The sequence below is a fragment of the Cornus florida genome, unplaced genomic scaffold (genome assembly GCF_030987335.1).
Source record: "Cornus florida cultivar Cherokee Brave unplaced genomic scaffold, ASM3098733v1 CherokeeBrave_3.0.0_Hap2_Chr03, whole genome shotgun sequence".
In the NCBI taxonomy this organism is placed as follows: Eukaryota; Viridiplantae; Streptophyta; class Magnoliopsida; order Cornales; family Cornaceae; genus Cornus; species Cornus florida.
Window position 1 is genome coordinate 48,496,758 of NW_026775573.1, and position 12,536 is coordinate 48,509,293.

At 35.1% G+C, this 12,536-nt stretch overlaps 1 protein-coding gene across 1 annotated transcript; it reads left to right on the forward strand.

Annotated features, from left to right (window-relative positions):
* The first annotated feature begins 2,072 nt into the window (after positions 1-2,072).
* Positions 2,073-11,991, forward strand: LOC132300453 (potassium channel AKT2/3-like). The gene is made up of 11 exons (XM_059797522.1): positions 2,073-2,432; positions 3,316-3,534; positions 8,084-8,245; positions 8,477-8,534; positions 8,952-9,269; positions 9,377-9,616; positions 9,789-10,109; positions 10,403-10,591; positions 10,840-10,915; positions 11,018-11,584; positions 11,760-11,991. Exons 1-11 carry the CDS (start codon positions 2,233-2,235, stop codon positions 11,900-11,902), a joined length of 2,493 nt encoding a protein of 830 aa, XP_059653505.1. The 5' UTR covers positions 2,073-2,232; the 3' UTR covers positions 11,903-11,991.
* The last annotated feature ends 545 nt before the right edge of the window (positions 11,992-12,536 follow it).

Sequence of the window (12,536 nt, forward strand, 5' to 3'; positions counted from 1 at the left end):
TATTTCTTTGACAATCATTGTAATTTGTTTTTTCTGCTTGGGTAGATTACATGTTATTTTTAGGGTTTTGTCACGAAATTGCCAAAGGGAGAGATTGTGAGATATATATTTTGGGAAGATTGTAAAAATATATATTCTGTAATTAGCAATTTTCGGAAACAAAACAAATCTTTGTCGAGTTGCAATTCAAGTTACCATATCCGGATCGACAACGACTGCAGAAAGGAAAGGTTGTTCAAAGTTACCATAACTGAGATCTTTCGAAGAATGTAAGAACAACACATTAGGAAGAATTCTAAAAAGGATAGGACACATTCTACACTTGGTATTTATTTCAAAAACTTACCATAAAGTGTTTTTCAGCCTTATTGAATCAATATTCAAGTTCCGGTAAACTTGAACCGGTTCAACCCCTCTGAACCAGCTCAAGGCTTCAAGTTAGCTTCGCAATAATCAACTACCAAACTTGAACCGGTTCAGCCCCAACCTGTTCAAGGTGTCCTAATCAGATTCCAACTGATAGTTTCCTTATTCTGATTTGTTTCCATGTTGTTATAGAATTCTGGAAAAGAAGAATTTATTCGTTCTTCGTCAAATTCAGATCTAGAAGAAAAGAGGTGAAGCGATCACACTTTGAAGGGGTTAGAGCATTCGTGGAGTATTGTCTGATCTACCTGTAACTCTTCTACAGAGATCGAGAGTAAGCCTGAGGTCGATAGCTCTTGGACGGGGGAGTCGCAAAGCCAAGGATTGTCAGCAATTGGTTTTTGGTAGAACGATAGGGTGTGAGCCTGAGTCAAAGTTCGGTATACTTTGCTTCAAACATAGTGGATCGTTTATCTAAGGACTGCTTAGTCCAACGAGATTTTTCCAGTTACAATTCGTCTATTCTACCAATTAGGGTTTCCTCGATAAAATCCTGGTGTCATCTCTCAAGCTCTATTTGTTTTACTTGCACTTTATTTTTGTTTTGTGATTTGATTTTAGTTTTATTTTGATAAAATTAAAATAAGTCAAAATTGGATAAAATAGCAAGTTAAATATATTTACCATTCTCTAGGTTATCTATCCATATTATATTTTACAACCATTCTGTTGCGCAAACTCAAAATGTCATTCTTCCGCGGAAGATGAATATCAATCTATGGCATTTGTGACGTGTGAAATTATTTGGTTTAAAAGTTTATTACGTAATCTTGTGATTTCTCATCCACAACCAGCTTCTCTCTCTTGACAATAAGGTTGTTCTCCATATTGCTGCCAGCCCATATTTAATGAACACAAAGGACACGTTGTGTTGGACTATCATATTATTCGGCTAGAAGTTCAAGCTGGTCTTATTCGCACAACTCATGTCCCGTCTTAATTACAACTGGCGAATGCACTCCAAGCCTCTGGGAAAAGATCATTTTCAACTCCCTATTAAGCAAGTTGGGTGCTTGTAAGGTTAACGCTCCAACTTGAGAGAGAAGTATTTCAAGATGTGCATCACAAAATAAGAATAAGAAATGGCACCCTATTTGTATTCTTTAGTTTCCATTTTGACCCTCTTTAAATGGATTCTAATTATAACATCACTGCCCCATTTTTACTTTAAAAACAAATAAATAAATAAAAAATATTCTTTTGTGTGTGTCTCTATTCGAGCTGTCTACATCCTTGTCTGTAACTTCTAATCTAACCTCCGTATGAATTGTTAGGGAAAAAGTGTGGCGTTATTGCTAAAGTGATAAAAGAGTCCGGCTTAAAGTGCCTCCACCCTATTGATTCTAGGTTCGATTCCCTCCTCCAACTAACTACTAACCATTACAAACATGTAAATCAAATTGTTATATTTTGAAATGTAGAAAGAAATGTCTATTTCCGAACACAAGATCAGACCCTTTACTTTTATCATATGTTCACTGTCCCAATCACTCGGCATATACCATTGCCGACACCCCTCCTTGAGCTGGCCCAAATTTTTTTTTTTTCCTTCTAATTCCTCCTTTGACAACCATCACTACATATATTCTTCCTTATCAAAAACATCAATCAGTGCATATATTCTCTCTCTCTCTTACCACAATTCCTCTAAGAAACGTCACTGCATATATTCTGACCACATAGCTTTCTCTTAACTTTTTGGCCCTTAACACTTCCCTATAGCGCGCTACTTCTTAGAACCATTCCCCTAAATTAAATATCATTCCAACAATCTAGGAAAACATAATAAGATTTTCTTTTTATCAGATGGAGATGAAGTGGGGTGGCCGAAAAAACCAGAATGGTCGATCGGAGAATTCGCACGAGGATGTCGACGGCAGCAAGTCGGATCTCAACTTCCGGAACCTGTCAAAGCTAATTCTGCCGCCATTGGGTGCTTCAAGTTGTAATCAGAATCAGATTGAATCCGAGGGGAAGATCATCTCTCCAGTAGATTCAAGATACAGGTAGGATGACAAATCAGATTGCATGGTAAAGAAGAAAAAATATCATATTATGTGTCAATGGTACGTGTTTATATTCATGCGTGCATGACAAGCACTTAAAAGAAAACAAAAACAAGAAAAGTAATTTATATATATATATATATATATATATATATATATATTTTTTTTTTCATTGACAAGAAACTCATACATTATTTTTAGAAAAACTCTCACATTTCACTTTGAGAGCTAGAAGACTGTACCAATGCCTTTGATAGTTGATGATTTAAAAAATAATAATAATAAAATTCAAAAAAGAGTATTTTTATTTGTATATATATATCCTTGTTAGCATGGCGGGTCCTGATATTCCCATAATTTTGAGTGGCCCTACACGAACTTTCAAATACCACACTCTTTATGCATAATTTTAATTTTTTTCGGCTCATGTCCTATTTTTTTTTATTTGCCCAAATTGAAGGTCCTAAGTAACCACCTATGCCCGGCCAGGGCCGGCCTCGCTTTTGGATATGCAAGTAGTCATAAACATGGTCTACTTAATCCAATTGGTTTTAACCTCGTAAATAACACACAACATACGTACTCACTTGTCCTTGTGAATTTGAACATTTGAAAAAGTATTACTACTTCCATCTCAAAAAAAATGTCGTTAATGGGGAATCGTATCAGTTCAATTTATAAGAGTTACGATTCTCTAAAAGTGACACTTTTTATGGAACGGCGGGAGTATTAAACTACAACTTTTATCACTAAAATTATTGATTATATATAATTAAAATATGATTGTGTTCAGTGGGAGAACTTAACTATTGTAATTAGCGCGCAGTAGCCTTGTCATATATATATTAATTGATTTTTAATTTATATATATATATATATGCAGGTGTTGGGAGACATTAATGGTGCTTTTAGTAGCTTACTCTGCATTGGTATACCCTTTTGAGGTGGCATATCTAAGTTCATCTCCAAAAAAGGAACTATACATCGCAGACAATGTCACTGATCTATTTTTTGCAGTTGATATTGTCTTGACATTTTTTGTTGCTTACATCGATCAGACAACTCAGCTATTAGTTCGTGACCGAAAAAAAATTGCTAAGAGGTTAGTTTAATTTACTGTTGAATTTGATGGAAATGGTTTTGTAACTATTCATGTATTCTCTCTTCCTATCTTATAATTTGGAATTCAATCTGAAATGACCAAAATGCCTCCAAGCTGGGAAGTATTGATACTTCTACAAAAAGTGATGTACTATTTTGTATCTGTATCAGATACCGATACTCTTAGAATACTGGTGAATGTTACTTTCTAAACGTATTTATAATTTTAAAATATATATATTTTTTTTGCTTCTAACATGTACGTATCCAATGGCGGATCTAAGGTAAGACTGGGCTCCAGCCCACTCCAAATTTTTTTTTTTTTAATCACTATCAGTAAATTTAGCCCAGCACCCAAAAAAATTAAAAAATAAAATAAAATAAAATTGATTAATTAATTAATTAATTATTAGTATTAGCCTACCCAAACAAGTCCAAGGCTAAAATAAAAGCCTAATCCAAACAAGCCCAAATACATGAACTAGTGCTATGTTCCTAGTTCTAAGAATTGCAATTCGCAGACCTCTGTTCTCATCTCCACAACTCCACTGGTCCACCACTGTCCTCCTCTAACCTCAAATATTTATATAGATTATGTTATATAAAAAAAAAATTATATAGATTATGTTATAAATATATATATATATATATATATATATATATATATATAGATTATGTAATCTTTGAATTCAAATATTTATATAGATTATGTTATAAAAAAAAAAATTCTTATTATGTTTAATTTTAGTTCACCCCATTGTCAATTCCTAGATCCGCCCTTGTACGTATCTGATACTTCTGATATACTTCGATGGTGTATTTGATGCTTGTCATATATTTAATAATACATTTTTAACAAATTTTGAACATTAATACAATGTAACTTTTCTAGCAATAATATGATTTTTAAGAAAAATTAAAACAATATTTATGAAATAAGTATTCATACAAAGTTTATCCATGCAAAATATGCAATAAAACACTTAACTCTTATTTTGTTGGATAATCATAATATTTTATTAAGAAATGTTAATAACAATATATATAATATAAATAAGTATTATTTAAATGCCTCAACATGAAATAAGATGATAAACTAAAGCTCGGAAAAATTTCCGAGCACGAAAACCCGGTCATAAGCCCACACGGGACCTTCGGGACTAGAAGATCCAAAATGAGCAAAATGACTCAAAATGTATTTCTAAGAGTTCTAAACCCGAAAAAACACTCAAAATAAAATCCTGGAACCCACGTGGCACGTATCCCCATGTACATATACATTAAGTAGGAAAAATGGAAAAATGCCCATAAAATAAAAAATTAAACCGGGCCTCACAAATCTTTAGTTGAGGTGGAGCCAGGTTTGATGATTGTTAGGATGTTTCTCAAATTGTTAAAGACTAATTTTATTCGAAGAAGTCAGACAAATCGCACTAATGCGGACCAGCCACACTTTCCTGATATGTGTACGTTGGATTTATTTCCTTATTTGAGAAATTGTTTTCCTAGAGGCTACAGACTTGTACGAATTGTAACCCGTGTCCAACCAAGAATGTGTTGAAAATTCTATAAATGAAGGTGGAGTTGTTTAAAGAAGGTAAAGAAAAAAAAAAAGGTTTGGTTGAGTGAGGAGAGGAGAGAGTGGTTGAGAATAGAGAGATATAGCCTCATAGAAGAAAGGGTTTGATATGACTTTAAATGAGCTGTGAGAGTTAGGAGTGGGTGACTGTGCATTCTCTACTATTATAATATTCTCTTCTTGATTTATTATAGTGACGACTCTTCTTTCCGCAGACGTATTGATGTGCCGATAATAAATTAACCACTCACAATAGAACGAATCCTTATAGGATAGGGTTATGTTGAGGGTGTTGAACCTTAAGGACTATGGTGGTTTATCAAGTCTTCAATTAATAGTATTTTAATTCAGAAAGAGGATTTGATTTTGTGTGTTGCAATAATATAAACAAAAAATAAATAAAGTAAAAAAAAAAGAAAAAAAAAAGAAAGAAAGATCAATGGTAGAGATACTTAGGGATTGACTTCACCACGATCCTCTTACTACGGTCAACTGTTCAACCTTGGGATTTCAACAATTTATATATCATATGAATTAAACTCAATAACATTCATTTAATTCGGTTCTAAATAAAGATGTTTCATTGAACTTAGCTAATGATAACCTATCAAAGTTGGCACGAATTATCCGCCTACCTACTTTTAACTAATGTTGCAGTGTAACTCGTTTTCCCTAAACATAGATTATGAAAGAGTTCATTCAAGAAAAACGTTTGAACACCATTACATGATCTCCATTCTTATATCCGGCAGGGCTCCACCAGATACCATCCAATAAGAATGGGTTGAGAATAATTTATGAGCAGTTATATCTAAGACAAGGTAATAACTATTCAGAAACTATTAATTGATTAAAACACCAATTAAGTTGGCTCAATTGCTCAAAATCATGTAATTAAAATATATAAACTATTAAATTCCCAAAGTATAAACAATCAAACCATAATAATCGGATCGGGGTTACATTAATGCCTTAAGAGAGGAATTAACCACTCATGACGACGCTAGATATTATCTGTGTTGGTATAGTCTTCATCGTCAAGGACTGCACTTCTCTCTTGGGGACTTCCCTTCAAAACCCTAAAAGCCGCCATAAGAGAGAGATATGAGAGATGAGAGATGGATGAGAGATGATTTTTTGTGGCCTTCTCCTCTTCTTATATAGTGGAGAACAAGTCTCAATCCCCTTTGGATTAGTTTTCTAGCTTTTTGTAACAATTGGGCCCATAAGGAAATAAAGAAATATGATTTTTGGTAATTCCCGCATGTATTTTCGACTTCCAAGATGTCCAGGCTTGAGCTTTAAAGTCCCAGGCTCGAGTTTTAAGGTTCAGGCTCGAGCTTTTGGGTTCAGGCTCGAGCATCACCTGCCAGTAAATTGTTCCGACTTTGTAACGCGATTTTGACCCATTTATAGTGTGAATCTCGAGATGGCTATTGCAGACAAAAATATCAGGCTTCGAGTCTTCTTTACATAGCCGCTGAGTTTGTTCAATTTGGAGTTCTGAGTCAAAAGTTATGGCTAAAATACTGAAGCAAGTTCAGAGTTTTTAGCCATGCTCGAGCCCGAAGTTTTAGTGCTCGAGCTTTCTAATTCGGGCTAAAGCCTTAAAGCTCGGGCTCAATCTCTGGGAGCAAAATTTGTCCGGAACATCTTTTTATTAATGGTACTCAATCCTCTCTTCATGGCGCTCGATCCTAAGGTGTTGGGCTCGAGCTTTAGGGCTGTGGGCTCGAGCTCTAAGTATTAGTGCTCGATCTCTAAGGCTTGGCACGAGGTCCTAGGAGCTTGGATCAGCTGTTCATATTCCGACGCCTTGTGCTCGAGCTTAAGGGTCAAGGCTCGAGCACCCTTGGTTAGGCTCGAGCACCCTTAGTTGGGGCTCGAGCTCAAAGGTACAAGGCTCGAGCTTTGGATCCTGAATTCTTCCAAACTTCACCATTTAAGTTATTGGCTTGTTCTGGATGACCGACAATGACGCGATAAACTTCATTATCATTCTTTTCATCATAAAAGTCCGGTTTTAACTGCTTCTTTGGGAAAACACCTAAAAACATTAAATAAACATAAATCAGTATAAAACAAGATAGATGTATCACTTTAGGTCTTAACATACGTATATTAAGAGGCTCGAATATGCAATATTCAGCGCTCATTACGTATCCCTAGAGGATGGGGTGAACCGCATTAAAATATTATGTTGTGATTAATTTGTGTATGATTGTATCTCAATATATGCGTGTTTGATGGTTGTGTGATGATATGCTTCCGTTATGCTGAATGAAGGGGATTTAATTCCCAACAACTATTATCAAAACTAGTTGGAGGGAGTTGATATTCCCAACAATGGGAACCTAGGAAACCCAAATACTTCTCTTAGGATGTCGTTGAGGTTTGAACACTCAGGCACTTCTCTAATACATGGATACGGGTCAAACACATGTCGAATATGACTAGAATTATCCTAAAAATTGAATATCTTGTTTCATGGCTAGACACGGTGCGGACACTGCAAGGATACATTTTAAACATTTTCAGGATATGGCAGGATGGTTTTGTAAATTTTTATTTATTTTTTGTAAGAATGGGATTCAATACAATTTAAAGTATATTATAGGTGTTAATTAGAAAAATAATATAAATTTTAAGAAACATCTAGTTCTAGGTTCCAAATTAGTGATTTTATTCATTATTATATGGATAAATGTCAATATATATATAAAATTTTACCAGTGTTCTATGATTTTTTATTTTTTTATTTTTTATTTTTTATTTTTTTATTATCGTATTTGTATTCGTATCATGTCATACTCGTATTTGTTTTGGTGCTCCTGAGATGAGCACCAAAACAAATGTCAATTGGTTGCAAGTAGTGGAGGTTTTGCTATTATATTGACAAGGGTTGGTTTTGGGGGGAAATTATTATAATGTACCATAACAAATGAATGAGGCTTGTGATATATTATAACAGGTACCTGTTAACGTGGTTCTTTATGGATGTGGCTTCAACAATTCCATTTGAGGCAATAGCATCATTCTTGTTCACGGGCAAATACCAAGTGGGTTCCTCTTACTATTTCTTGGGATTGCTCAGATTTTGGCGTATTCGAAGAATGAATCAATTCTTCACCAGGTCGGTATTAGCCCCATTTGTATTTTGGTCACAATACTTGACACTAGTCACCAGTGCACTACCTTTGGATTTTCTTTTTATTCTTTTTTTAAATTTAAAAATAAAAAAAGAATTGTTACCCAAAATAATAAAAGCTTAAAAAATAGTCTTGCTAAAACGAAACAACAAAAGAGAAATTATAATCGAGCTTCCCATTCTGAAAATTAAAACACAATTTTTTCTACTTTGCAGGCTTGAAAAGGACATCAGATTTAGCTATTTCTTGGTTAGATGTGCTAGACTCTTATCTGTAAGTCAAATTTGCAGCTATTTACAATTCAAAACAGGGCACACCAATTTGCTATGTGCACCCACTGAAAATTTTCCTGATTAGTTTGGTTCATATCAGTGCTTCAGTGGTGTGGTGAAGACGGTGTACATCCTCACCGATGATGACCGAATTATTGTTATAGGGGAAATATAAAGCATGGATAGAAAAGATGTCACCGCACAGGACATGAGTACCAAAACATGATAATTGAAGACTTTAGTGTACTAGTGATACCATATAATGGGTGTTATCAACCAATTATATCTAACTACATAAGTAAAAAATGTATCTTCATTAGTTCAGTGAGTTCTATCATTATATGTCTGGCATTTAATAGAACCACGATACCATGTCATCGATATTCTAAGAGCGTTAAAGTTTTTTTCCTGTGTGTAGGTGACACTGTTTCTGGTGCATTGCTCTGCATGCCTCTGCTACTTGCTAGCGGACCGATACCCACAAGAAGAAAGGACATGGATTGGGGCTTCAAATCCAGATTTCAGAGAAAAAAGCCTTTGCATTCGATATATTACTTCATTATACTGGTCTGTCACCATCATGACTACTGTTGGCTATGGTGACCTACATGCAGTGAACACTTCGGAAATGATGTTCATAATCTTCTACATGCTCTTCAACCTTGGCCTAACTGCATACTTAATTGGTAACATGACAAATCTAGTTGTTGAAGGGACTCGTCGTACAATGGAATTCGTATGTATTTTATTTTTATTTATTTTTTTATTTTAGAGATATGTTACATACATATTAATGCAATAGGATTATAAATGTCATGGTATTGTTGGCTTTTATGTTTGTAGAGAAATAGCATTGAAGCTGCATCAAACTTTGTTAGTCGCAATTGCTTGCCTCCCAGGCTGAAAAAGCATATATTGACTTACATGTGCCTGAGATTTAAGGCTGAGAGCTTGAACCAGCAACAAATTATTGAGCAGCTACCAAAAACAATATGCAAAAGCATCTGTCAACATTTGTTTCTGCCAACAGTCGAAAATGTGTATCTTTTTAAGGGTGTCTCAAGGGAAATTCTCTTGCTCCTGGTATGCAAGTTGCAACATTAGTCCGCGCCAAAAATTGAAACATATTTAGTAGGAACATGCATATTTGAATGTTTCACAACATATAAATATCTAATCTGATAATGTTTTAGTTGAAATTTTGTAGACTTAATTAGTGACCTACTAAATTTATGTGATGGAATTGATTAATTAGGTTGCAGATATGAAGGCTGAGTACTTACCACCTAGGGAGGATGCAATCATGCAAAATGAGGCTCCGGGCGATGTTTACTTCATTGTATCAGGAGAAGTGGAAATGATTGATTGTGATACTGATCAGAAAGAGCATGTTGTTGTGACTTTAAAATCCGGGGACATGTTTGGAGAAGTTGGTGCACTTTGTTCCAGACATCAGAGCTTCACGTATCGAACCAAGACACTTTCACAGCTTCTAAGGCTGAAAACCAATGCTCTGATGGAAGCAATGCAGACCAAACAAGAAGACAATGTAACCATGTTCAAAAACTTCCTTCAGGTTGGTGGCTAGGTAGTTCAAGAAAAGTCCAAGTATATTTCTCAATTTCTCTCTTCAGAAAGGAACAAAAATGTTGACATTAAGAAAAGCCCACTCCCAAATAAGTTGTCTTTATGAAATATGAAATATGAAATATGAAATATCATTGAAAATTGACATGTATATGCACAAATTGATCCACTCTCAGAGGGCAAATGACATGATATATATCCATGCAAAGGTACATTTCAAAAATGTGGTGCACTTATTTTGAATTTCAATATTGAAACTTCTTAATAAATTCTGTTTTGCAGCATCACAAGAAGCTCAAGGATCTAAGTATTGTAGATTTATTGCTTGATGGTGGGGGAGAAGATGGTAATCTGAACATGTCTGTCATCCTGCTTAGCGTTGCCAGTACAGGCAATGCTGCTTTTCTTGATGAGCTTCTCAAGACAGGTTTGGATCCAGACATTGGAGACTCCAAAGGAAAAACCCCATTGGTATGTTTCCATCTAATCTCAAAATGTTCAGCCTCTTCAAACTAAATCCACAGAAGGCGCATTAAATTTGAAAAAATTGAATAATGAAACATTTATCGCCTAGTCGATTCTTTATGCGATTTACTGCATTTGAGTCATAGTTAAATCTAAAAGTATACATTTTGAGAACCAACAAATATGCCCCAAAAATTGAAATGCTAATTGTTGTTGTTGTCAGTGTTATATATGATCTTTTTGTGATGCATCAGCATATAGCAGCATCTAAGGGGCATGAAGAATGTGTATCGGTGCTCCTCAAACATGCATGTAACATACACTTAAAAGGTAAAACACCATTGTTGTTGTCTTAATTTGTTTTACATCACAATTTTTTTTTTTCTTTCTTTTTGTTGATCTCATCTAATTATCATTATTTATGATTTGCAGACAGAGATGGTAACACTGCATTATGGGATGCTATAGCAGCAAAGCACCATTCCATATTTCGGATCCTCCACCACCACGCTGCAATCTCTGATCCCTACATTGCTGGTGATCTTTTATGCACAGCCGTTAAGAGAAATGATCTCACGGTGATGAACTCACTCCTGAAACATGGATTGTATGTGGACTCAAAGAATCACCAAGGATTAACAGCTGTCCAAATCGCGATGAAAGAAAACTACATAGATATGGTAAATCTTCTTATGAACGGTGCAGATGTCAATGCTGCAAAAGAGAACGACTTCCCTCCGGTGAATCTGAATGAAATGCTGCAAAAGAGAGAGATTGGACATCGACTAATGGTACCAGATATGATGCCATATGAAGTGCTTCTTAAAAGTCATGAAGTTGAGCAGCAGTGTTGCCACTGGGGGGGATCAACTCGGCCATGTTATCCGAGAGTTAGCATATACAGAGGCCATCCTGTGCCCAGGAGAGACAGTTGTTGTGCAGAAACTGGGAGGCTTATTAGGCTTCCAAATTCTCTAGAGGAGCTCAAGAACATTGCAGGTACATTTTGTCAAGCTCTCTCTGTTGCCAAAATCATGCTTATCTAATTGTTTTTTTATAGTTAATTTCTAAAGTTGTTTGTCATTACATCATTTTGATGAGTTATTTTTAGTGGATATGTGGTTTCAAGGATACAAATTTGAGTTCATTTCATTGATAGATTTATTTCTGACAGGTGAAAAGTTGGGATTTGATGCAAGAACCACATTGGTATTGGATGAAGGAGGAGCAGAAATTGACTCCATTGAAATGATAAGGGATAATGACAAGCTTTTCATAGTTGAAGACTCTCAACTTCCTAATGTAATCAGAGATTAATTTTTTATGTCCTGAATTAATTAGGACCAACAATTGATATTATACATATTTCTCCTAATGAATAGAAGTCTTTTTTTCCTTTTTGTAAATCGTGTGTTGGGCAATAGGGGTGCCTTCGTGCTAAAAAAAATAGGGGTGCCTCCTCTTTTTCTCAGTGGTAAATCACTAAATTGTATTCTTTGCAAAGGGCATTTTATTATTATCATGGGTAAAGTACACTAACACCTCCGGAGGTTTGTTTAAAGGACACGTAGATGAAACTTAGACTATTTTGGTACAAAGTCACCCCCTCAAGTTTAACACAGTTACCAAAGACACCCCAATGGTAATGAATTGACATTTTTACCCTTTAACTTTAATATTGACTTATTTAAATGTTAAAATGACATTTTTAACCTATGCTCACAAACCCTTCCTTCTCCCACTTCTTCGTACTTGTCGAAACAGTTTCTTTCACCGTCACTAACGACCACCACTTTCGCAGTGTGCATTTTTCTTTCTGACAATGATTTCAAGTGCAAACATAACGAACCCATAAACATCAGATTTATGACCGGCAACCTCTTTAACGACTCCTTGAAAAGACAGTTCCTGTCGTCCTTCACCGTCCTCATCATTGCCGGACTCCTTGCAT

Excerpts from the sequence above, each read along its gene's own strand:
- LOC132300453 (XM_059797522.1), top strand. The coding sequence starts at position 2,233 with ATGGAGATGAAGTGGGGTGGCCGAAAAAACCAGAATGGTCGATCGGAG. Across the intron at positions 10,110-10,402 it reads TGTTCAAAAACTTCCTTCAG|CATCACAAGAAGCTCAAGGA; the intron begins GTTGGTGGCTAG and ends TCTGTTTTGCAG. Across the intron at positions 10,592-10,839 it reads CCAAAGGAAAAACCCCATTG|CATATAGCAGCATCTAAGGG; the intron begins GTATGTTTCCAT and ends GTGATGCATCAG.